At 40.7% G+C, this 27,308-nt stretch overlaps 1 protein-coding gene across 1 annotated transcript in view; it reads right to left on the minus strand.

The window, feature by feature from the left end:
• Window positions 1–27,308, minus strand: part of PTPN14 (protein tyrosine phosphatase non-receptor type 14) — a 207,578-nt gene that overhangs the window by 91,824 nt on the left and 88,446 nt on the right. Inside the window, exons 2-3 of the mRNA XM_033200155.1 lie at window positions 26,462–26,789; window positions 13,156–13,325 (exon numbers count right to left, since the gene is read on the minus strand). Coding sequence (XP_033056046.1) covers window positions 13,156–13,325; window positions 26,462–26,635 — 344 coding nt within the window. The 5' untranslated portion in view covers window positions 26,636–26,789. The remainder of the gene's footprint in view (window positions 1–13,155; window positions 13,326–26,461; window positions 26,790–27,308) is intronic.

Consider the following 27,308-nt stretch of genomic DNA (forward strand, 5'->3'; position numbering starts at 1 on the left):
AGTGTCACTCATCAGGAATCCATCATCTCTTTAAATAATCTTTCACTGGAATCTGTTTATCTTTTCGGACTATAGTCTCTTCAAGTTACAAGTACTGTGAGATTACCATTGGGTCAGCCTGGCCCGTCCTGTGGCAGCCAACCTGGCTTCCCTGTCCTGAACAGCTGCTCTGACCATCTGGCAAGCTGTGAGGCAAGGCCTGCTTTATCCTGTCTCCTCGCACGGGCCTGATAATCTTAGCCTTCCCACACTCCGCACAGGACACAGGACCAGCCCACGTCCTCTGCAGCAGATCTGCTCCCTCATGTGGGACTGGGATGAGGGCGGGGAACCTCCCGGGGAAATATATGTCTATGATAACACCACAAAATGTTTGCTTAAATTATTTTTTGCAACTCCACTTTTGGGAATTGCCTGAGAGAATTAGGGACAAATTTGAACTTACCTTCAATAATATCATATCATTTGTTTTGGGGGAGTAATTTTGAATTTCGGAACTCACGAGTCAGTAGGAAATTTGTACTCAGCAGAATTTCTAGTAGGGTATGGTTTACAGTGATTTGGGTTTTACTAATCATTAATAATGTACAAAGCCTCATAGTGGCATTGTAATGTCTCAACCTGACTAGGCTGCACTCCATTTCCCAAAATGCTCTTCCCCTATGTTTCTGGTTAGTGTGGGTCACAGAGAATCTTCTGCCAGGTGACTGATACCAGCACAGCTCTGAGGGATGCAGCAGTTTCCTGCAACCTTCTAGTTATCTTCTTTGTTTAAAAAAACCAACATTATTTGAATACCTACTATGTGCTGAGCACAATGGCAAGTGCTTTCTGAACTCATCCTTACAATAGCTATGCTAGCATCATCTCCTGATTCTAAACACAAGAACTTAATTTTGGGGAGTTTACAGAGCCTGACCAAGAAATAAACACCAGAGAGTGAGGTCTTCAAGTCCATTCTCCTTCTTTTTTCTTTTTTTCCTACTTCCCACACTAAACTAATGTATGTTCTCCTTTGTAGTGTTTTGTTTTTATATTGTTTTATTTCTAGCTATTATTTTCCTTGAAGATTAAACGAAAATACTAGTTCTTTGCTGATTTCGACAATCATTCAAAACACACAAGAGTTCGAGCAGATACATAACTTGCTTCAAATTTTCCATCAGTATCCTCATCAGTAGCTATATTTTCACAGTTGGCCATTTTATTGCAAGGATCCAAATTACTGACCTTTTCATGTTTTCCTTAGACCTATGGGTTTCTCACATTAGTCACTGTCGTAAACATCTTTTCTACCTTCTTCAAAACATTTATGCTGGTCAAAAGCATTTGCTTCCAACATTGCTTCATCTCTGTGATTTTCTACTAAAGGACAATGTGTCTAACTCGCATTTCAGTTAAACTTACGTCAAAGTTGCTGGGCTTTGCTCTGAATAACGGTAACTCATTTTTATGCTGGCAGCAAACGTCAGGCGAAATGTCTACTCACTTTCCCCAGCTGATTGACGAGCTGACCTTGAGAGTTAGGAGGCTGTAAACTGAAACATGTTGCAACATGTCCCGCTATGATTACTCCTCCTCTGTTTTTACAAAGTACACCAGAAAGCAGTATCATTATTTGAGTCACACCTGGTAACTTGACACCTGCTGACACCTTTCTACTGTTTACTTGCAATGTCTCAATTTTCCACCCTTCTAAAGGACTTAGTGTCATCTGAAAGCTTGGCACTTTCACTATGTGCCCAGGGCTGGAGATCACTGATAAAGACATTAAATAAAACCCATTTTAGTTCCACTCTCTACATAATGGTCACTATTTAAAGGACTCACTCAAAGAAGTGCCTGTTTCCCTCTACCCTTTGTTTCTTCTGTCTAAACGACTTCCTTCTCTTTGACAAAACTCATCCCCTCCAATTCCATAGTGTGTTTTAGCTGTTACAGCTAAGGGGGGGGGAGGAGTGGGAAGGGGAGGGAAGGGGAGGGGAAGATTGGCAAGGACTTTTTGAACGTTTAAATAAATCCTATCTATGGGCTCTCCCATGTCAGCATGCTTGGTTCACCTAAAACCATTCCAGAACCAGCTTAAGACCCAGGCTTGTCACTAAACAGCTGTGTGACTATGGGCAGAGTCCCCTTATCTGTCTGTTTCTCAGTTTCTTCATCTGTAAAACAAAGCAACTGGTCTCTGTGATCTATGGATATGTAGAGTTTCATATTTAGATATAAAACTCTATCATTCTAGTCCGTCTTGATATAAGGCAAAGGGCTCTTTCTCAAATAGGCTGTGTTTGTTTAAGATTTGAATGATGTCTTTATTGGCCTATAAGATGCTTGGTACTCTTTCTATGCATGAACCTTTTATGGGTAATCAGAGATGAGACAGATATTGTGAGCAACAAAGAGAGGAAATCTAAATAATTTGAGCCATGGCTCTGCAATAGAAAGTTGACAGGGACATAAAATCTAGCCCTCCAGAGTGATCTTTAAATAGAAATAAAGTTTTCAAATGAGCACTTAGGGAAGTTATACTCTCACACTCAGCTCAACCATCTACAGTCTGTTACAGGCAGCTAAAGTGTTAATACAGCTGGACATTGAATGACATAAAATCAACTGGGTCAATGAAGAGGTATAGGCTGACCCGACTACTGACATGCACTTCAAGTTATACAGAAAGTGCAAGTATCAGAAGTCAGGACCTAAATACCTACAAGGCCGGCAGGTCACATGAATGTGTAAATGCTGCTGACTGTAACTCCCTACGGAGTGGAGAACTAGGGCCAGTTAGACAGCACATGCCTCTCTGCAAGGCATCCCAATTCAGTTCTTTCAAAAAGGATCCTGGTGAAACAAAACCCACCTGAAGACCAGAATCAGCCCTCACAGTACTAGTTTATAATCTCTGATCTTACTGGTAGGTCAGCCCTCTGGCTTTCTTTGTTGACTTTTTAATAGAACTAAACTCCCTGGTACTCTGATAAAGCCAGTGATAAAAGGCATGGACGGATATATTTCTCTGACAAAGTAATGTAAAAGACTCCATTTATGTGACCACCTAAATCTACTCCACTTGTTAGAGGAAAAACTTCTTTTATTAAAAAAACAAACAGTTCTTTTTCAGGGTGCCCACTTTATAGAGTTCTAGTGAAGACTGAAAAAGATAATAATCTGAGATACTTAGCAAAGCATCATGCACATAAATGTTAGCTGCTACCATGACTACTACTGTTACATTATATCCGGTGATGGAACGCAACTACATTTTTCCACAGAACCACATAGAACTATAATATCTTCGGGCTGGGGAGGTTTTGAGGTTTTGGATTCTTGTGCTTTCTAGATTCTGCTGCTGCTCAGACACTGTGAGTTTCTTTAACATGTGGATGTAGCCCATCTGTCACTTCCCTCCTCTCTCTCCACCCACTCCACTCCAACTGAATATCCCAATGCTGACATTCAGGAAAAAGGTAGAGCAAACGATTATAAAACATCTATTCTTTGCACCTCTTCCAACGTCAAGATTTTTTTTTAAATCCATTTTTGAAATTAACACCCCATTCTCAATCCCACCCACTGTAATGATACCCCTGAAATCTTGAGAATCCTTTATGGGGAAGGGGGTGTCTCTTAAAAATTCATAAGGCACAGCCTGCATGCTTCGACATGACAAAACACCTCTTCACATAGCTTCTGGTGTTTTTTCCCCTTCTTTTCATACCTTTGTTAAAGGTAAACACTACAATGTGGCACCATCGTCTTCTACTCAAGTTTTAGAAAAAGTAGACTATTTTAACTCATGCTCTATTATTACAAACCTTTATGATTTCATGGGCTGAACTGTTTAATCTTTCTCAGTCCTGCAATGTAACACGAATAAAGAACAATTTGGGATCAATGAATGAATGAACAAATGAATGAATGTATCCTTGAAAATCAAGAAATTCACAAAGGATAAAAACCAATACCTCTGCTTAAGAACTTATTTTCAAAATACCTCAACAGAAGCACGTTATTTTTGTTTGCTTTTGAGAAAAGTTCCAAATAGACCAAATACTAATAAACACATTAAACATATGATTTAAAGATGTAATAATAAAATTATCACTTCTTTGAAGTATACTAAACAGGTTGAGTACCCCTTATGCAAAATGTTAGGGACAAGAAGTGTTTGGGATTTCAGATTTTGAAATATTTGCTATACTTATCCAGTAGAGCATCTCTCATCCAAAAATCAGAAATCCTAAATGCTTCAATGAGCATTTCCTTTGAGCATTATGTTGATGCTCAAAAAGTTTTCAATTTTGGTCCATTATAGATTTTGAATTTTTGAATTAGGGACGCTCAACCTATTTTTTTGGTAAACTTTGTTTTTCTAATGGTTAAAACATACATATAAGCATATCTTGCTTTATAAAGCGTCTCAAACATCTCAGATGCATTAAAGAACACAAACATTACATGAAGACTTCTTTTGAAATATGAATAATGCGTCTGATTTAATTCCTTTTGAAATTCTGAGTTTCCTCTTCATTATAGGGTACCTACAATAAATAATGAGTTATGTCAAGTGATATTACAAAAGAACACTTATTTATTTTACTACTTGTTTTCCCTAAAGGGAAAGAATATCAGAGAAACAGCTAGATTATGTTTACGGCTAAGTTAACTTCATCTTATTTGTCTCTACTTCATTGTTCCAGTAGCAGCAGGTTGCCTCAACAGCTAACTACCGAACCGCATTTCTTTCTTTCCTTTTTCCTTCCTTTCCTTCCTTTCTTTCTTTCTTTTTTTGAGACGGAGTTTCACTCTTGTTGCCCAGACTGGGGTGCTATGGGGTGATCTCGGCTCACCACAACCTCTTGCTCCTGGGTTCAAGCAATTCTCCCGCCTCAGCCTCCCTAGTAACTAGGATTACAGGTATGCACCACCACGCATACCTGTAAATTTTGTATTTTTAGTAGAGATGGGGTTTCTCCACATTGGTCAGACTGGTCTCAAACTCCTGACCTCAGGTGATCGGTCTCCCAAAGTGCTGGGATTACAGGCGTGAGCCACCGCGCCCGGCCTAACTGCATATCTTTCACACCATATCTTTTTCTTAAGAGCAAAGAAACAAACAAGAAGCAACTTCATGTATTTGGACAACTTGTACTATGAAGTAGGCACTACTGTATAGTCTAGATTTAATTAAGAAAAGTATAAACTTTCTTAAGAGTCATCTTCTTCACAGTAAAACATAAGAAAATCCTAGCTGAGGATCAAGACAAGCTAATCCAATCAGCTTTCCTAAAAGAAATCAAACTGACTTTACCACACCTCCCCAATTCCTGCGAGGATTTCCCAGTGAGTCAGGTCCAGGAGCAGAAATGGTTATCAGCGCTACATTTCTATTTTCTTACTTGCAAAGACAGTGAAAATTTTATTTTTGTTCCCCTGAGGGTTTATTAAATTTACTTTTTCTATTTGATCACACCCATAACAGTAGATTCAAATCAGTAAATCCACCAATATTTAAGAATAAATCACAAGATAACAACAGAACAAGCAGAGCGCGTATGAGTAACAGGAGGCTGTCCTTGTCCTGGGAAGAGCTGGTTACTTAATTTGCAGAGTCTGGCGCAAAGTGAAAATGCAGGGTCCACTGTTCAAAAACCAAAAATTTCGGGATGGCAACAGCAGAGCACTAAACCAACTACAGGGCATTTCTGAGCATGGGGTACTGTGCAACTAACCGTGCAAGTCACAGACCCATGAAGCTGGTTCTGGTCCCAGGAGACATTTGCCCGGGGTTTCACCAAAGCAGTGGCATAGCCTTCTCCTGGAAGTAAACAGGGTCAGCAATGTAGACTTTAAAGGCAAATTCAAATAAATCTCTAGTAAATCAAATACATGGAAATGAAATAAAAGCTGCTTGGAGATATAGCTCTGTGGTGGGAGTGGGAGGGAGGTGGGGAGTTGAGACCTGTTCATTATTACATTCCCTACATTCCCACTAACTAGCAAAGTGTCTAACACAGAAGAGGTACTTAATAAAAGTTGAAATAAAAAACAATGCAAATGACAATCAACTTATCTCATTTTGGGAAGGTAATTCTTCTTCCCTCCAAGGCTGCACTGTTTATTACAGACAGCCATCCTCTCTCATCACATTGTACATTACATTAACCACACAGAATGTTTGAGATTAGATCCCAATATCAACTGTATCTTAAAATATCTAAAATATCTGGCAGAAATAATTCCATTCTCAATAACCAACATAAAGAGAACAATTTCCCATTCACTAGCTAGAGCTGGCCAGGAGGAGAATTTGCTATTCTCAGCAAATTATATTATCCACAGGGAATTCATGCTGAATCTTAAGACTTGAAGGGAGTCCCTATATCCCAGCCCACGGGTAGACTTTAAATATCCATTAAAATGACATTTCAAAATAACAAAAGAACTAAAAGAACCGGAGGAACAAAATAAAGGGTGTTGTAAAAGGAAATGGAAATACTACCATAATTAGAGCTTTTAAAAGAGATACTTTAAACACTGGCTGAACACTAACTTGTTTACAACAGCACACAAGGCAGATTGCAGGAGTGGAAGGGGGAAAAGTATTGGTATTTACAAGAAAGAAAAGGTGAAGAAAGCTACTTGTAAGGTCACTTCCTGAAACCTAGTTTAAGCACACACACAGAGACACATATGCACACACCAAAACACCATTTTAACCCTTATGAATATATATAGCTTCACTAAGTCTGGCTTTCCCATCAATATGCCATAGGCCCAAATGTGTAACTGGAAAAAGGGCACCACCATCAGAGTTTAAAAATGCATTAACCTAACTCCCTTGTCATTCACTTCACACACAGAAATGCACTTACCCTCTTTCTGGTACCTAAACAGCACAGCTTTAACTGTGGGCATTTATTCTCAGTTGGTTGAAAGACAACTTGTCCACTTGGTTCTTCCCAGACAGGACCTATCTTTAACATTTAAGAACGCTCCATGCAAACCCATACAGAGATTAAGTATTTTAAAATCTCCTGATGATAACTGCTAGGCAGTTTTATCTGACTGACTAGAATACAGCCTGGTAGCCAAGGACTTTGGAAGAACTGGGAGATGTACAATAGATCACTGATCCTAAGAGTAGGGGATATCCATAGCTGCTGAGAAGCACCAAAAACAGACAGAGCACCCACCAGACAGAGGGTACTTGGAACAGGTCCTGTGGACCTGATGTCTCCACCAGATGTACAAGAGTATACTAAAATCTTCCTTGGCAAATGGAGTGACTGTGCTGGCTACAGCAGTAGTCGCACTCTGTCAATTCTGTAGAGTGCTCACCATTAATAGCGTGGACAGCGCCACCCAAACAGGTAAGCTACTAAGATGTCCTGGAAAAGGAGGAAATGTTATCTGACCTCATTGGGACAATTAGAAGCTCCTGTGCACTGTGCAACCATAACATTCAACAGTGAGTAATGCAAAGACAAACATGTTTTGGTAAAAAAAAAAAAAAAAAACTCAAAATTTAAAATTTTAGAAACCATGCATGCACTCAGCAACTTAGAAGTTTATAGCCTAAATTCACTCTTCAAAAATTACATTTTCTTTTAAAAGTTTTCTTCTTAGTATTAAAGAAATTAAAGAGGGAATTCCTTGCTTAAGGAAGACTTGGAAAAACCCCAGACCTAAACTAAAAGCAGTGATCTTGGCCAGCAATTTTCTGGCTTCCCCTTGCTATTATTAAGTATCCTTCTGTTTGAATAAGAATTTATCCACCTCTCACAAGCCATCTTTTTTCTTTCCGTGTCCAGAAAAATGTGAAAACCATGTGTTTATAACGAGCCTGTTGCTATGCAAATCATTAAAACACATTACAAAAATATTTCCTTTGAGTCAGGAGAACATGCTGGGGAAGATGAACTGCTAGCAAGAGTCCCTTTGCTGGACAGAAAAGCTGGCAAAAAGGAATCTGAGAAGCAAAGCAAAATGGAAAAAATTACAGTGGTCCCATCCCTTGAGTCATTTTAACCAACAGGGGAAAACTAACATTTTCAAAGCCCCAAGGTAATAAATCTTACAGTTTGGAGTGGGGTTAACAAACTCAGTGGTTCTTAATCTCTTTAAATCCTATGGTTTCATGACTCATCCCCCATCTGTCTATTAAAGTGTGTCCTTCTTTTCACTAGTTTTCTTTTAACACTTCTATAACAATATCAAGGGATTTCTTCTTTTTTCCTTTTATTTGTACCCCTGTGTGTATTTTCCTTTTAATATCTTTTGTTTTCTCATTCAATTAACACCTTAAAGTAGGGTCTGAGTTATCTATTTCTTATCCAACACAATCACAGTGTCTTGACAGGTTTCCCTCACTTATGAAGGGACTTGCCCCTCAAAAGTCATATCTAAGCAGATGAGACACAGTATGTCAAATTAATGTCAAAAAAGCAGTGCTTCCTAATTTTCTAATTTAAACCAATTTGGAGTTGATAATTTTAATAAAGCCATCACTTTATTAAACAAATTGCAATCAATGTTATTCTCAAATTTTTGTTGTGTTGTTCTGAATATACTATTGACCTAAAAATTTCCATGGGTGTGATCCTCTGGCATAATAAATTAAATAAACAGCTTTTAATATATCTTCCTTTGACTTTTATGTGTCTTGATATATATATGGAGTCATATACACAGCAAAAAAAAAAAAAAAAAAAAAAAAAGGAAAAAACCAACCAGTGTATTAATCTAGACTCTTTGTCCTTGGTCAGAGAGAAGAAATGGCTGGTCATGACTAATGCTATAGAACCTGTTCTCAAACAGAAGTAGCCAAACCATTGCAAACATGTGTTGGGTGAAAACAAGTTTGGTTGGCTCCAGACAAAGGCTTATTTTTTCAGCACAGATGGTTGAATGGTTGCCTCCTCCAACGGGTTGCCCACAAATGAAAGACAGATTTCTATTTCTAATCTATGCAAATATCTTACTCTGCAGGGCATCACAAAGACTAACTGTTTTGTGTCAGACACTGCAGATCCCAGGTGCTCTGAGAGATGCCAAAGCCCATCTCCACCTGAGATGCTTGGTAACTGGGATAACAGCAGATGACTGGAGAGTTAGTCATTAACCCGCTCCTAATGAATGCTGTTGGGGCCTTCTGTGAAACATTCCTCTGGAATCCTGCCCCACCACCACTGCTTCCCCTTGGCTGAGCTCCCTGGAAGGCAGTTTCAATATTCAGTTCGGACCTCAGATGCTGCTAAAACCTCCCAAGAAGGCTGAGATTCCCAAAGGCTCTTAAGGACTGTAGCATTTTTCATCTCATGTGCAGCTCATCTGTCCATCTCCAACACCACACAGAGAAAACTCAAGCATTTAAAAATATTATTCTGTCCAAATCAGATCTCCTTTATTCTCTAGTCCATAAGCCTACAATCCATGGCATGTCTTGTTGAATCACACCTGATTGTCGTTGGTGGCCCTCAACCTTCCCAAATAGATGTAATTCCTTTTTTTCTTTCCTTCCTAACAACTTTTCCTTTATTTCTTACATTTTTTTTTCTCATGTTCCTCCATCTTCCCAGCTTAAATCTTTTACTCACTCTGACACCCCTTGGCACATTCCAGTTTTAGGGCCCCTTGGAGGCAACAAAAATTTCTGCAATGCTGCAAACATACACACACACTCTCGCACAGACAAAATGCTACATGCTAATCCAACTCCTCACTTTCAACATTCTTTGCCATAAAGAGTTGGTTAGACCTGAAATCTATATAATCTAGTTCCAGTGCTTAAATCTAAAAATATCTTTCAAAGTTTAAAATTTTTTGTTAGTTTTTCTGATCAAATGTCAGCAACACAGTTTGCTTCAAAATCCTGTGTTGTAAAACACTTCTTTTCCTCCTTATTAACCTTCATCTGAAATAAACCAGGCTAACTAAGCAAAAAGAAATTTTAAAGGAAAAAGAAAAGTCCTTCCTAAATCCCACACTTAATAACCACCACTACCAAAACTTTTTACTCTCTACGTCCCTCTTTGAATTTAAATACCTTTTGTTTTAGTCTATGAATGCAAATATTGACAGTCAAACAATGCAGCATTAAGTTTATTTCCCTGGAAAATCTAAAACTGTAAAGAGTTTTAGAGTTTAACTGATTCATTGATTCCTGTGGCTGGGTGAGTGTCAGAAACACCAGAGGATACTATTCATTTTAAACAATAACATCATCTTGATTCTCAGCCCTAGATATTACAACCAGACTTCTGGTACGGCTCTAGAATCATATTTATAATAAGTGCTCCAGGTAACTATGATATAGTAGGCCCTGGTCTTTTGAGAACCACTGATCTATTCCAACACCCTACCCAATATGGTGGTTCCCTCTACAGGATACCACATAGGCTACCTAGTCCACACAACAACATTCACTGAGACCAGTGCTCTCACCCTTTTGTAAGTCTTGTTCCCTTTTTAGATAGCTTAGTTATTAGAAACTGTATTCCCACATTGAGCCAAACAGTCAAAGTTCTTTGGCTCCTTGGACTTCACTTACTTAGACCCTAATTTCGTGCTCCAGAGCTGACAAAGAATTCCCCCTCCTACAAGAGTCTGTAAATATCTAAAGGCAGCTACTCCTGTGCCCTTGTAAGACTTAATTTTTCTAAGCTTAAACAACTTTTTTCTTTTAACTTCATAAAGCATAATTTCTGAGTCCCTCTTTATTTCAACTGCTCTTTCTCACCAATAGGCCTTACAGGATAGGTCTGTCTAGACTAACAATACTTCACTTTTCTTACAGACGGAACTTCTTTCAATATGCACTAATTTCTAGTCCATGTTTCACCCTCATCACTCATTATCTTGCACTTCATGGCCGAGAGCCAAGAATCAGCAAGTATTTATTAACTTAATGCTGTGCTCCTAGCACCGTGTAAAGTACTCAAGGAGGATGCAAAAGCCAACGGAAATCATCACATTTTGAGGAGTTAATAATTTCTTGTACAGGAAGAACTTAGATATGTGAATTAACTTGAAAACAGGGAACAATGGTATGCAACAAACAGAGTTCTTTAAATGTCTATCACATGAAAGACTGAACACTAGGTTTTTTGGATCAGGCTGTAAGCTAACTCACGGCCTCTGTTTGCAATTAGGCCATGCATTTACAATAGCTTTTGATTTTTCTTTTTAAAAAGGAAAGCAAGTGAAAAAAAGAAGACACAAAGTGGCTCATGCCTGTCATCCCAGCACTTTGGGAGGCCAAGGTAGAAGGATCACCTGAGGCCAGGAGTTCAAGCCAGCCTGGGAAATACAGCGAGAGTTCATCTCTACGAAATTAGAAAAAAATCAAGACAGGCTTGGTGACACATGCCTGTAGTCCCAGCTACTCAGGAGGCTGAGGCAGGCAGATTGCGGGGGCCCAGGAGTTTGTGGCTGCAGTGAACCATGATTGGGCCACTGCACTCCAGTGTGGGTGACAGAGCAAGACACTGTCTCAAAATAAATAAGTAAATAAAAACAAGCTAAATGAAAGAAAGAAAGCAGAGGCTGGGCGCAGTGGCTCACATCTACCATCCCAGCACTTTGGGAGGCCAAGGTGGGCAGATCATTTGAGGTCAGGAGTTCAAGACCACCCTGGCCAACGTGGTGAAACCCTATCTCTACTATAAATACAAAAATTAGCCAGGCGTGGTGGCAAGCGCCTATAATCCCAGCCACTCGGGAGGCTGAGGCACGAGAATCACTTGAACCTGGGAGGTGGAGGCTGCAGTAAGCCAAGATCATGCCACTGCACTTCGGCCTGGGTGACAGAGCAAGACTCTGTCTCAAATGAAAAAAAAAAAAAAAGAAAGAAAGCAGGATATTGCCTTAAAATACACTTAAAGTTTTTAAGTACATCCTTATATCAGAAATTTAAATTCTAAAAAATACACAAAAATCAGGTAGAATACTCTTCCTTCTTCAAAGCATGTCCCCGCATTGCTTCCCAAGCATTCAGAATGACAAAGTCCTGGTAAAAGGCAAAAAGCAAAGGGTTTATGTGATTCCTTTTCCTACCAGAAATCTCCATTTGATGAGGAGACTTTCCAGGTATTTTAATGGAAAACTCTTACCAATAAGTCAACTATACTAACACCAAAAAAATGCACTTATTCCACTCACTGAACATACTTTATCAACTTACACAAATCCCTCACTTTACAGATGAGAGGGGAAAACATCATTTCAAAGGCAACACGTGATTTCTCCAAGCTAAAGCAGACACTGAGTAGCTGGGTGGGAACAATATCTGGTTCTCCCCTCTACTGCTGGCTTCTTGTCTCCTCCTATTTAGTAGGGACAACCATCAAAACTCTTGCTCTCGCAACATTTTCCTCCTTAACTTTACTCCCACTTTTAATTATCTTTCCAATCTTCAAATTCGAAGTCTGATACTACATTTTGTTTTGGGATACTTTTAGGAAAAGGGTGGACAAAACAGAATTCATTGTTTTTTTCCTTTTTCTTTTTTTTCTTTTTTTTTTTCTTGGAGACAGGGTCTCACTCTGTTGCCCAGGCTGGAGTAGAGTGGCATGATCACGGCTCACTGCAGCCTTGAACTTTTGGGCTCAAGTGATCTTCCAACCTCAGTGTCCTGAGGAGCTGGAACCAAAAGCACAAGACACCATGCCCAGCTAATTTTTATATTTTTTTCTTTTTGTAGAGACAGGGTCTCGCTATGCTGCCCAGGCTGGTCTCGAACTCTTGGCCTCAAGCTATGCTCCCACCTCAGCTTCCCAAAGTGTTGAGATTACAGGCATGAGCCACCACACCTGGCCAGGTGATTACTTTTTTATTAAATTCTTGCATGCCTATTTTACTCACAGTCTCCGACGAGTATTTCCATGCTGCTAGAGATGAAATTCTGCCTGGCTCAGGATCCCTACTGCCTTACCAGCATTACAGAAAACAGCTGGAGTTAGCTACATGGATTCAACCAAAACTCTAAAGCTGCAAGGCAATGAGTAAACAACCCCCAACTATTTTAACCTCTCCCCCACCACACACCCGCACCCACACCCACACACCCCTAAATCAACCAGCTCATCTACTTCACTGGAAGCTTCACAGTTAGTCAACACCCTTATATGGCACACAGGGAGAAAATGCACCTACCTTGTGGCCTCTTGCTGAAGCCATGACACATTTGGCACATAGAACATGACTCCAAAGAAAAGCAGAGGCTCATTAGCGAATTTGTCCAGATGTTTCTTCAGAGGTTTTTCCAGCTCCACCCATCGTGCTTGCTGGCTCTTGCTGAGAAACCAAAGGCCAAAGTAGTGTGTCTAGATAAAAGGGTAAAACAGCATCAGTTCATGCTCACCACAAGTATCCCAAGGCCACACAAGAAACGAGACTCCAGCATGCTGCATCCTACCTTGGGTTCCCCAGCCCCTATACAAGATCCAGCTTTGACATCTGACTTTGGGACAAATTAAAAGAAACCACAACCACACATTACTGTAACATACATGGAGTATCCAGATGCAGTATCCCTACCCATTACTACTGTTTGTGCTTGTCGATACCAACAGGCCCATGTGAGGTAAAGGAGAGTCGCGCAGGGAAGGGACAGTGCTGACTTTTCCCCGATACCTGAAGACTGCCTTTTCTATGTGCCTTCTGCATGCTTCATGATCTCACATGGAGCACACTGGCAAAGACCAACACTGCTCTTGCACCTGCTGCAACGTAACTTATTACTCAGTTCCTAAGACAAAACTGCCTGCCAACTGAAAGCTTCTGCACTGTAGAATATTTTCATACAGTACCAGATTTTAACCGAGAATTTATTCACTCTTTTCGTGTGATTTAAAAAGTATCATCCTCTTCCACTTTATTATAGACAAACTGCAGCAAATCTCTCCCCATATCAAGCTTTGAGAGAGGAAGGATCGCCTCTTCACAGCTGCCGCAGGAGCCCCTGGTGGCTGCTCTTGGCAGATTATGGTGGGATTTGTTAGATGAAAGTGAGATTTTCACCCTTAGACTTGAAGTCTAAACCAGTTTGGTTTTGAACAACATGCTAAATGATTAAAACAGGTACTTTTATGCACACAATCCCATCTTTTATATTAATTCATGCTAGGATTTCAGGATTAGCACAACAATCACCAAAAAATAGATCACTGCTTTTGAAGATTCTTTTATATTTCAATTATAGCCTAGAATGGTTTACAGCACACCTGGAAACTTGCCTTCAAAAGAATGTTTTCATTACAATGCTTAATTTCCAAAGGCATTCTTATGCTGATGTTCCCACTCCAGCTGGCTGCCACCTCAACATTACCACAGATCAATCCTGCCACAACTCCACCAAAATCTCTCATGAAGTTTTGACTCTGACTTTACCAGAAAACCAGACGTGCCCTTGCCTACATAAAGCTGCAGACCCAGATGCTTTAAAGATATTTTAAATGGATTTACTTTGAGATGAGGGTAATGATTTGATCAGCTTTCCCCCACGATGTTCCAAAGGACAAGTTCACATCAGAAATCTATGCATTTCTTGAGCAACAAAATGCCAACAACCAGAGCCAAGGTTATATTTCTATCAACTTAGACAAACTTACTTGGATGAATTCTGACCCTATTATTCATTTCCTAGCTCCAGTGAATCCATTAGTTGTTTCAACCTGAGTGATGAGAAATGAAATGTGGCTGAAGAGAAGGAAAACAGACTTTGAAGTCGGTCCATCTCCCATCTTTTGCACTCACTGTCTCAGTAACTTTACACAAGTCATTGAAATGCCTTCTAGACTCTCACAGTTTTCTCCTCTGTAAAAGGGGGATGATGGTTACAACTTTCACCCACATGCTCTGAGAGGTATAAATGAGATAATGCCTGTCGATTACCTGCATGGCACATGGTAAGTAACTAATTCACAAGTGGTACCTTCCATTGCTGCTGCGGCTGCAGGACTACTACCCCTGTTACCACCACCCCCACCACTGCCACCACCATCATCATCAGTAAATGAAAGCAGGTAATCTTTTTCATCAGGTTTAGATTTCCTCATTTATTTGGTTTGGGGAATTGCATTTTAACACAGGAAACATACATTTAAGTACATACTAAAAAATCGGCTAGTTTCTTCAGTGGCAGATTGGTGTGTGGATACTATAGTGTCAAAATGTCCATCTTTTGGTATTATGGAAAGATTCTGAGACTAAGGGCCCTTAAAAGTATGAATCTTTTTCATCAGCACTACTGACATCTCTGTGAACCACAGAATTAGGGAACAGGTTATCTGGGAGTCAATGAGAAAAAGCAGCCAAAGGTAGAAGCGGGAACATCTATGAATAACGTAAATATTCAAAAGATGCAAGGAAATAAAAATCACAAAGCTATACCTCCACTAAGACTTTGAGGCTCTCATGATAGGTGGTAATGGGACACTGGAACATCACTCTGATGCTATCCTCTGAGATCTATGATGTAGGCTTAAGCTACCCTAAACGTGAAGTCATTTGGCTACTCAGTTCAAGACATTTATCTGATAAGGGTCCAAAGTAGTTCTGCATTATACTGAATTCCTGTATGGAATACAGGGCTGTATGAGGGTATTCCATGGCATTTTGGATGCCTAGGAGTGAGTCTCCATACAATAAATTAGGTAATATGTGTAATTAACATGATATACAGCAATTATTAAAGCTGGAAAAGAGTGCTTTTTATAAGCATGAGTGGAGAAACACGGCAAGCTTCACAACTGCTTAACAGGCTAACCATGATTTATCATCTTTCACTAAAAGCAGTTGTGACATTTGGGAGATATCCTTATAGTCCACACTTCATTCAAATTAGTAATATTCAAATTATAGAGGGCCACAGTAACTGCATAAATGTTATACAATCGATTTTGAAAAATGGTTAAAATTTTTATTGTGTCTATCTATGCCTTGAAAGCTATTTTAAATTTCCTTTTCTCATTCCTATTCATCCAGATCATTAAACCAGACCTGACCTCCACCCCAGAAAACCCTCAGAGAAAGAATATTCCATGGAGTACACACACACGAACATGTACGTGCACACACACAACACACACAAAATGCACACTGCAGCTGCACATACACACACTCCTGTGCATACACACATACGGGTATGTTGAGAAGGAGGATGACGAGGTACAAGAGAAACGATAGTAAGGCAATAATCTTGAGCCAGAGCTCTAAATAACAAAGTAAATCACTTCTAATGGAAAAACCTAATTCATGGCATAAATTCATCACTGCTGTGGTACAGCACCTTTCAGAGGACACAGAATATTTCACAGTGACTCACCAGGTAATTATCCAGTGAAATAATTACATAACTACTGAAGAAATGGGGTGTCCAGTGCAGGGCAGAATTGGGGCAGACAGGTAATCTGAAGGACAGAGTTTGTACATACAGCCAGAACATCCTAACTTTAAAACTGTCAAATTTAGTCCTCTAGCAAGAAGAAAAGTCCATTTATGAGATCCCCATCCCTACCCTAATTTTTGAAGCTATGCCCAAAGTAACCTCTTGCATTCCCACGCTTTTCCTCCAGTTCTTCCTCTAGCTATCTGCCTACTCTGGAGTAGAAAGACCCTGCCTCAAAAGTACAATACAGCACACGTTTATTCTCCCACGTCTACACAGTGCCTCACAGGAAATGGAATCAGAGCCTAGGCTCTCATTTCAACTAGCATGTGCACCAATCACCTTCCTGTGTATTATCCAAGGAACTACTAATCCTGTCAAGCCCAGCTGAGACCCCACCAGGCTGGTTCGTCGTTCACTTGCCAATTTAAACTCTAGCTCAATTTTGAAAGCTGAGCTTAGCTGCTAAACATTGCCACGTGGTTGAAGAAAGAATGGTGGATGACTGCAAACAGAAACCACCTTCTCCATGACTCAAAGAGGATCCCACCATATCACCTGAGTAAATGCCTGAAATATTTGTTCTGTTTATATCTCAGGCACCAAAAGTAAGCCAGGCTCATTTAATCCTCATGATACCTCCTCTGGGAGAGGTATGGATCCCCATTTTATTGCTCTAGTTTTCTTAAGAAAACTAGAACACACAGCTCTGGTGCCATGAGTTCTCCAATAAGTTTACTGCAATGATGAGAAAAGAAGACAGAAGAACCAGTCCTCAGGGACAGGAACCACATCTCTGAACCAGTTACAAAAAATGCACTACAATGAAACAAAGTAGGGAAAGCCGCACTAAAATGTCATTTTTATGTGAGCAGCTTCCTCATTTATTTGGTTTGGGGAATTGCATTTTAACACAGGAAACATACATTTAAGTACATACTAAAAAATCGGCTAGTTTCTTCAGTGGCAGATTGGTGTGTGGATACTATAGTGTCAAAATGTCCATCTTTTGGTATTATGGAAAGATTCTGAGACTAAGGGCCCTTAAAAGTAGTTTTGGGGACAGGGGGCATATGGGAACTCTCTATACCTTCTGCTCAATCTTGCTGTGAACCTAAAACTGCTCTAAAGAAAGAAAGTCTATTAAAAAATACTTTGGGATACTTTTGATTTGCTTGTTCATTTATTTGTATAGAGATGGTATAATCCCCCACATTAGTTATTAAAAGGGAAATATTTTTTGAGGGTTTTGTTTTTCCAGTTTTGTGACCAATGGCACAGACTTTAATGCTATTTTTAAGAGGTTTAGATGCGGTCTTGGCAATTACCAAGGATTAAAGCCATGATCTTATCTCAAGCATTTTGAAGAGTTACTCATCCAGAAGCAAAAGTTTAAAGTATCTTGCATTAAGTTTTAATAGGTTGCCTATCTTACCCAGTATTTCAGCTGTAAATTAAGAAACAGTTGGTGTGCTTCCACATAAAATATATGAATTACATATTATACAAGCATGAACAGCTTCACTGAGGCATGGAAAATACTTCAAAAGATGACTATAAGCAGACTCTGAAATAGCACTTCATGCAATTACATTCCAATGGCTTTGGAAAATAAGCCACAGTACATCAGCTGGATAACGGTAGAAAAGAACTTGTGCTTAATCAACCTCTACTCTGGGTAGGTCTGAGATATCTATAACTGACACATCTATAATTAACAACTGCACCCTCTTCATTTTCCTAGCCAATCTCTTTGTAAAAGTACAGGAAGAGAAACTGCAGAATAACACAGACCCAAGAAGAGAGTCCCACAGCCAAGAAAAACCACTCTTCTGAGACTGCACAACTCACCTAGAATACACAGAAAGATGAAGACATACAAGTTAAGACTGGCAAATAGTTCACATACAATCTCTATATCTAGAAAATGGAGATGCCAGTGCCATTACATTCTAGGGCTGACATTAAGCTAATAATGTTTCACACTGTCATTTCTACAAAGACAAAAAGCAATATAAAACTTAAAGATGAGAAATCTCCCCCAGCAGTCTACTCTTCAGTTGATTCTTAATCAGTATTGATTATTTTAATCCTTTGCCAATACACATATATACTGATGTGATTAAACAAGCTATAAAATACAGCAGAATTCCACTATTATCTGCCAGGGCATGAAGTGTTCCATTTAACTGAGTACTCCCCAAATCCCACATAAATTATTAACTGCCAAAAGATTAGCATAAAATCAAACCACAGAAATCTTCTTCATGTAAGTTAACTTTTATGTGATAATAGGAAATGCAAGTTAAATTTCTTAATCTTTATAATCTCTAGTCATTATGAAAATAGCAAAATGTGGAAAATTTCTACTGTAGTGATAGCTTTGGGTAAAACTGCTTTTAGTAAAGATCGAAATATAAATTTGCAAAAGAAAAAGGGGATAAATTAGATGATAAGGACTAACTCTTTGAAATGATTATAGTTTGGTTTTTAAAAACTTTTTTATGCTCTTTTAAAAACCAAGGCTCTTAAGCTTAGCCTTAGGAGAGAGCCGAGAGTTATGAAAGTCACTATTCTCCAGAACGCTGGATTTCCCCACAGCCGTTCCCTACCTCAAATAGGTTTTACCAATGAAGTGAAGGGTATCTCAGGTGCCTTTGTTATATCATTTATCCTTCTTCCACTTGTTAAAAGTAGAGTCAAGGTTAGTCTAGCATATTTTTACATTTTATTAGAATGTTTACACTCACTATTACCATTAAATGGCCCCCTTGCCTTTCTCAGAATAGCACTGTTTAGCAGAAATAAAATGTGAGCTACATACTTAATTTTAAACCTTCTAGAAGCCACATTTTAAAAGTACCAAAAAGTGAACTTACTTTTAATAAATATTATTTAAAACATGTCAAAATATCATTGCAACCTGTACATAAATATAATTGAGTATTTTAGTTTTCTCATCCTATGTCTTCAAACTCTGATGTGTTTTCACACTTACCACACATTTCAGTTCAAAATAGCCACATTTCACGTGTTCCATAACCACATGTGGCTACCATATTGGACAGCACAACCTTAAATTAATCCTAGCTATTTGAGGAACTGAAAGACTTTGCTATTTTAACTCAACATAAGATCACAGTTTCATATATATCTATCTGTATCTATATCTATATCTATATCTACATCGAGAGAGAGATTGAGATTCGCTCTGTCACCCAGACTGGAGTGCAGTGGTATGTTACTAGCTCATTGCAGCCTCATTCTCCCGGGTTCAAAGGATCCTCCTGCCTCAGACTCCCAAGTAGCTGGGACTACAGGCATGCAGTCACCATGTAGTCACCATGCCTGGCGAATTTTATATTTTTTTGTAGAGATGGATCTCACTATGTTGCTCAGGCTGGTCTTGAACCCCTGAGGTCATGTGACCTTCCATCTTGGCCTCCCAGTATCAGGACTATAGTTGTGAGCTACCACTCCTGGCCCCAGTTTCTAATAATCAAAGTCATCTAAAAATGGAACAAGCAGACTTACAAAAGGGTGACAGCCCAGTCTCTGGAAGTGTCATGGCAGAGGCTGGATAGCTTGTGTGGTGTCTTGCAAAGAAAGCAGCCATATTGAGTGCTACCTATGCTAGGCAACGGCGATACTGATGCAACTATGGAAAACTAACTCTTTGAATCCTCCCAACAATTCGTAGAGGTGGCTACTATTACCATTTCCATTTTACAAATGAGAAAACTGAGGCACAGGGTACTTCAGTAGCTATCTAAGTTTACATAGCTAGTAAATGGCAGAACCAGGATTCAAACTCAGGCAGTTTGGTCCAAGCTGACATTCCTAGCCACTAAACTCTGCTGTGTTTCCATGTACTTCTTTTTTAAACTATGATAATTAGTCATAAGGCACCATTGTTTTAGCTCTTTTTCCCTTAACCTAGGCTAGTTATTTTTAAACTGAGATAGGGCTCCAGATCTCCCATCTCCTCTGTAAAAGGCCCAGCTCCATTTACACATCCATGTTCCACCGAAGATTTGGAGAAAAGGGTTAAGCCCACTGATCCAGATATATTACAATGAAATTAATAGAATTCTGATTTTCTGAGCTTCCTCTATCTCGGGAATGTCTTTGTTAACAGAGCTCCCAAGCAGCAACTTATCCCTGATTTTTTTCTTCCCCTTTAAAACAACTGAAAATACATTTTTCCTAACCAGTTCATCTCATGACCTCTTGCCAGGTTTACAATTGTGCTCACCGGCATCTCTGTTCCTCCTGTCCCTCCCCTCTGACCCCTACTCTTTTCTTCTCTTTTTTGAGACAGAGTCTCGCTCTGTCACCCAGGCTGGAGTGCAATGGCGCAATCTCAATCTCGCCTCACTGCAACTTCCACCTCCCAGATTCAAGTGATTCTCATGCCTCAGCCTCTTGAGTGGCTGGGATTACAGGTGCACGCCACCATGCCTGGGTAATTTTTGTATTTTTAGTAGAGATGGGCTTTCACTATGTTGGCCAGGCTGGTCTCGAACTCCTCACCTCGGGCGATCCGCCCACCTCAGTCTCCCAAAGTGCTGGGATTACAGGCGTGAGCCATCGCACTCAGCTGATCCCCACTCTTTTCTTTCTTTCCTTTTTTTTTTGAGATGGTGTCTCACTGTGTCACCAGGCTGGAGTGCAGTGGCGCAATCTTGGTTCACTGCAACCTCCAACTCCTTGGTTCAAGCGATTCTCCTGCCTCAGCCTCCCGAGTAGCTGGGATTACAGGCATGTGCCACCACGCCCAGCTAATTTGTGTATTTTAGGAGGGACAGGGTTTCATCATGTTGGCCAGGATGGTCTCGATCTCCTGACCTCGTGATCAATCTGCCTCCGCCTCCCAAAGTGCTGGGATTACAGGCGTGAGCCAACGCGTCTGTCCGATCCCCACTCTTTCCTACTACTGAGTTCTTTACTTGACATGCAAGGTAACCATGTCATGCTCCTCCTTGGAGTCCTCTGATGACTTATACTTCACAGCAGTGTTTTATTCCCCACACAGTTCAAAAGAGTATTTTCTGGAAGGCTAAGACAACCGTGAAACACTTACTGGAACACCATTTTCTTTCTTTTACGATAGGATTGAGGAGAGAGTGTTTCCCAAAGCATTTTACCATGCTCCCTGTTCCCCTACTACATGTCTCCGGGAACTGGAACAGTGGTGTCAGCCTGCCAGGGTTTGAACCGGCCTCACAACTTGCCAGCCCAGTGACTGTGGGCAGGTCACCCTATGCTGTAGCCTCCCCATCTGTAAGATAGGAACAGCAAGGGTAGGGACTCATCACAGACTCGTTATGAGGACTACACGACTGATCTATGGAAACTGCTCAGCAGAGTACATACAATCAAAAGGTGGTAATTACCCTTTGTAACTTATTTTAGAAATACTATCCTATAGATCTAGTTAAAACTCCCTAGGCAGACACAGCAAACCCTGCAAAAGCAGACTCCGTCCTACCCCTTCCTCCTCTACCCTCTTCCCTTCCATGACCCCTTTCACACACACACACATACATACACACACAACACACACACCACTGCAAACAAACTGAACTCTGCCTTTCCCTGAAAATACCCTCCCCCCGCCACACAAACAGATCAGTGAAAGCTGAACCATGCCTTTCCCAGAAAATTCCAACACACACACACAGAAACAGAGATCAGTGCAAACTGAACTCTGCCTTTCCCTGAAAATCCCAACACACACACACACACACACACCAGTGCAAACAGAATTTCACCTTTCCCTGAAAAGTCCATGTTCTTTCCTGTTTCTGTACCTTAGCACAAGCTGCTCCCTTTGCCTTGTTTCTTGTTTGTCCTGTTCTCTAAACTCTAGGAGCAAAGACTCTATCTGGTTTCTGGGAGCAGGGACCCTATCACATTCAGCTTTCCCAGACACAACTGTTTGCTGACAATAGGAACCAGGCTTGGGTCCTTCTGAATGCCACGTTAAATAGGAGCATATCACATTTGTCCAAATCTATAGAATGTACAACACCAAAAATAAGCCCTAACATAAACTCTGGACTCTCAGTGATAATGTTGTGTCAATGTAGGTTCAATAATCATAACAAATGTGCCACTCTGGGGGTGATGTTGATAGTGGAGGAGGATGTACATGCATGGGGCCACGGGTATATGGAAATTCTCTGTACCTTCCTCTCAATTTTACTGTGAATCTCAAAGTGCTCTAAGAAATCCAAGTCTTAAAAATAAAAATAAAGTCTATTAAAAATTAATAAAATATAGTGGTAAAACAATTAATGTAAATAAAAAATTTAATCAAAAAAATTTTAATCTGCCATACATCCTTTCCTAATATAACGCTATTACAAAATTTATGATATACCTAAACTACTTCTAATGGCAAAGCCAAATATCCACCATAATCTAGTTTCTAAGTCTTCATAAAGGCTAAACATATTGACCTGGGCACAGTGTCTCACATCCATAATCCCAGCACTTTGGGAGGCTGAGGTGGGAGGATTGTTTGAGCCCAGGAGTTTGAGACCAGCCTGGGCAATAGAGTGAGATCCCATGAGTACAAAAAAAATTAAACATTTGCTGGGCACGGTGGCATGTGCCTGTAGTCTCAGCTACTTGGGAGGCTGAGGTGGGAGGATCACTTGAGCCCATGAGGTTGAAGCTGTAGTGAGTCATGATCGTACCACTGCACTCCAGTCTGGGCAACAGAGCAAGACCCTATCTCAATTGAAAAAAAAAAAAACAAGATTAAATATATTTTGGCTGGGTGTGTGGCTCACACCTGTAATCCCAGCACTTTGGGAGACCAAGGCAGGAAGATCACTTGAGCCAGGTGGCGGAGGCTGACTGAGCCATGATCATGCCACTGCACTCCATCTTGTGCAATAGAGTTAGGCCCCAACACCCCTCCCAAAAAAGACTAAACTTTTTCTTATATCTTAGATTGGTTATCATCTTCTCCTCTAAAGCAGCATTGGCTCTATTTGAAAAATGACCCAAATAGAAATCCAAGGTATGAGGATCAGATCCTGTGTTCACCTCCTCTTACTTCTGCTTTTGGGTGGAGGATGCATTCTTCTTTAAGATGTGTTTGTGCAAAGGAAGAAAAGTATCAGATTACTCTATCTGATCCTTTAATTCAGAAGTATCTAGAGGATTGATTCACAAAAGGGCACAACTTCAATGTTGTCTGTCATGGAAGGAAAGCACAAAATTCAAAAAGAAAGTGATTTGGTCAAATGCGGATGCACCCATTAGGGCGTGTCAAAATAAAGTTGGTATTAAATGCAAACCCCAGCTCAGCAACGGAATGTCAATCACACTACGCACACACTTGGCACTGCACTGCTTTATTCTTTGCGATAAGGTAGTTGTAGGATGACCCAGGGTTGACTTTTGCCTTCTCACTGAGAAAAACAATAGTCTGTTGAAAGCCATTATTACCATACACATCTCCACACATCATTCGTTATAAACTCTAGCTTGACCTGGTGATTCGGAGTGATGCCTTCTCAGCCCCCAAAATGTTGGCTGCTCTTTCACATCCTTGAATCTTTGATAATCCAGTTCCTCACACTAAAGACGATATGGCCTTCTTTTCTACCTGCCGGACTCAAACATATCCTTCAAGTCTTGGTTCAGAGTGAAGGCTTTGTTCATCTTCCATCAACTCTTTCTCTCTCACCAGCAAGACTGCAGTGTTCAGTGGGCTGGATTGCGCACTGCACAACACTAAGGACAACCATCGCCTTTTGGGCCTACCCCTGCATTCTATTTTAGCTCAGACCACATTCAATATTCACTGTTTATTTAAAGGCTGGACTCCCCTACTGTTGTACGCATGTCTTGAAGGTAAAATTGTACCTTATTTATCTTCATTTCACCAAGTTCTAAAAAAGTGTCTGGCACAAGATGTTCAATATTTTCTTTAACAAAAAATATTTTTTTTTTAAGTTGCTTATTAAGACTCTAAAATTTGAACAATTATAAATTATTAAACGCAGCACTATACATTTTCCATACAGGAACTCTTTTAATATTTACAACAGCCCTATGAAGTAAGCATTATTATTCCCATTTTTTACGTAGGAAACTTATGCCTCAAAAGATTTGGTAACTGTTCCATTGTCACACAGCTAACAAATGACAGAAGAGTAAGCTGAATCCAAGACCAAGATTCCAATGCCTATACTTGTAACTACTTAACCACATGCTACACTGTCCCCCGACGCATATGAGGAATAATTAGTTGCTCTAATTTGAGTGACTGAAAGTACTTAAAAGTAAAAATACTAATTTTCTATAACAACTTAGACAAGTCTCTTCCCCAACCAGTATTTAAGTTTTTCCTTTATGCCCATGCACATATACAAATGTGTTTAAATGTGTGTACCCTAATGTGTTACCAACGAGAAAAAGAGAGCCAGCTACCAATCAACAAGATAAGAACATTTCACACATTTATTCTACTGTGGCAATTACCAAGCTACTAATACATATATCCGTTGTCCAAGACAGTCTCCTGCACAGAAAAATATACCTAAAAGGAATACCTGATCACTGAAACCAAAGTATAAACACAAAGAACATCAGGAGACAGATGCATTTCAGGTGAAACAGATTCCCAGAGAAAAACAGCTAGCCTGTGGAAGATGTCTTTAGAAGGCACTTTCAGAGCAGGAAAGGGGAGAGGAAGATCCTCCTGGGCCCCAACTCCTTTGTAAGCAGGTGGAGAGAGGTCACATGCAATCACTTCCAACAGTGATTGCCACCCCTCTTCTGTCATCGAGGTCCTGGGCAATGCTGTCACCAGGACTCTCCAAGAGCCCAGGGACCTAGGACAATGACATACAGCTTTCTCTTGCCCTCAGGAAGGTCTGAGCCTCAGGAGCTTGCAGTCATTCAGTACTGGCAACCACTCAACCAGACCACCTTCCCCAGTGATCAATATGTCAGACAACTCTCAAGACACAGATGCTGAAGTGTGGATTGCTCACAAAAGTCTCTTGTCCTGAATGTCTGTACGACTGAAAAAAGAAGGGCTTGGCTGTCATAAACAACTGCTCTGAAAGTCCCTTCTAAAGAGTGATAGCACGACTTTCTAAGTGGTCAGCGCTGCTTTTGCTTAAAAGTCATCTCACAGACAGCATGAAAGCAATGAGGGCTGTGAGGAATCTTTTTTTTTTTTTTTTTTTTTTGAGACGGAGTCTCGCTCTGTCACCCAGGCTGGAGTGCAGTGGCCGGATCTCAGCTCACTGCAAGCTCCGCCTCTCGGGTTTACGCCATTCTCCTGCCTCAGCCTCCCGAGTAGCTGGGACTACAGGCGCCCGCCACCTCACCCGGCTAGTTTTTTGTATTTTTGTATTTTTTTAGTAGAGACGGGGTTTCACCGTGTTAGCCACGATGGTCTCGATCTCCTGACCTCGTGATCCGCCCGTCTCGGCCTCCCAAAGTGCTGGGATTACAGGCTTGAGCCACCGTGCCCGGCCTGTGAGGAATCTTAAAAGCAACAAAACCTCTTGTTTTACAGGATCCCACAAAAAGCCTCACTGGTCATGCTTACTCTAAATGCTTTTTCTCTTTATTTGGCGTTTTTTTTTTTTTTTTTTTTTAAGAGAAAATACAGAAACAACCAAAAAAAAAAAAAGGCAGCTGCATGCATCCGTATGTGGGCGTTTTTCTCCTTAATGTGCAGCCAGAATGCCAAAATACCAGCTACCCACTCAGTTGTTTTAAAGAGAGAAAATGACTTTGGTAGGGAGAGTCTCTCATTTTCAACTCCCCCAAAACCAGCTGAAATAAAAGGAAACCTGCCACGCCATGCAGCTCTAGGCGTTGTTCACATCAGCACGAATCTTCCCATCCAATGGCGGATAAGATCACAGCCATGCTAAGAATAACAGGATTCTTATAAACACATTGTCGCTTAGGCCAAAAAACATGACAGATGCCAAGAAACAGATGGCTGGTCCCTTTGGTGAGTTCTCCTTCACATACCCAGCGCGCATGCGCACACAGACCCCCCCCCCCCCCCCCCCCCCCGGCCCTTACCTCTCGCAGCTCCAGCCTCTGGGCCACAGCCTCCAGGCATTCTTGCCCTGTGCTTTCCACTGACAGCGTGCACTCGATAACATTGCTGTCCAGCAGGCGAATCCGTGTAACAAAGCAGTTCTTGCTCAGGACGTTGTAGCGCCGTGTCCGGCGGAGCTTCAGACCAAAAGGCATGGCTATGTGGTCCTCGGACGCCGCCCTCCTATCCTGGCGCACACGCCCCTGAGACGGCCTTAACAGTTTCGTGACTGGAAAATTACACTATCACCTGTGCTCCTCCAGGTAGGGAGAAGAGTGTCCATGCCCAGTGTGGTCCTCTGGAAGATAGCTGTAAATGCAAAAGAAACACCACGGTCATGCTCCAGAAGGGACCTGTCAATGGTACCATATTCCACACACACAGAAGCGCACAACCCCCTGCCAACAGATCACCATCCAGATTTGACAAGTTGCAAGTTCTGGAACTCCTAAGTGTCTTGGCAGAGCCCATGCCCTATGCCTTATCTTACAAGGGTGATACGATAAAAGCTACTTTACAGTTGAAGAAACGAAGGTTCAAAGAGATTAAAGAATTCATTCACAGGTGCACAGTGTAAATGGCAAAGCCAGAATTTAAACCAATGTCTACATAACTTCAGTTCACATACTTTTTTCACTATGCAATACTGTCCACTCAAGAAAGTGCTAGGAGGCTGGGCGTGGTGGCTCATGCCTGTAATCCCAGCATTTTGGGAGGTTGAGGCAGAAGGGTTACTTAAGCCCTGGAGTCCAAGACCAGCCTGCACAACACAATGAGACCCTGTCTCTACAAAAAAAAGAAAAAATTAGCCAGGCATGATGGCGTGTG

Source organism: Trachypithecus francoisi, unplaced genomic scaffold, assembly GCF_009764315.1.
Source record: "Trachypithecus francoisi isolate TF-2019V2 unplaced genomic scaffold, Tfra_2.0 Lachesis_group5, whole genome shotgun sequence".
Taxonomy (NCBI): Eukaryota; Metazoa; Chordata; class Mammalia; order Primates; family Cercopithecidae; genus Trachypithecus; species Trachypithecus francoisi.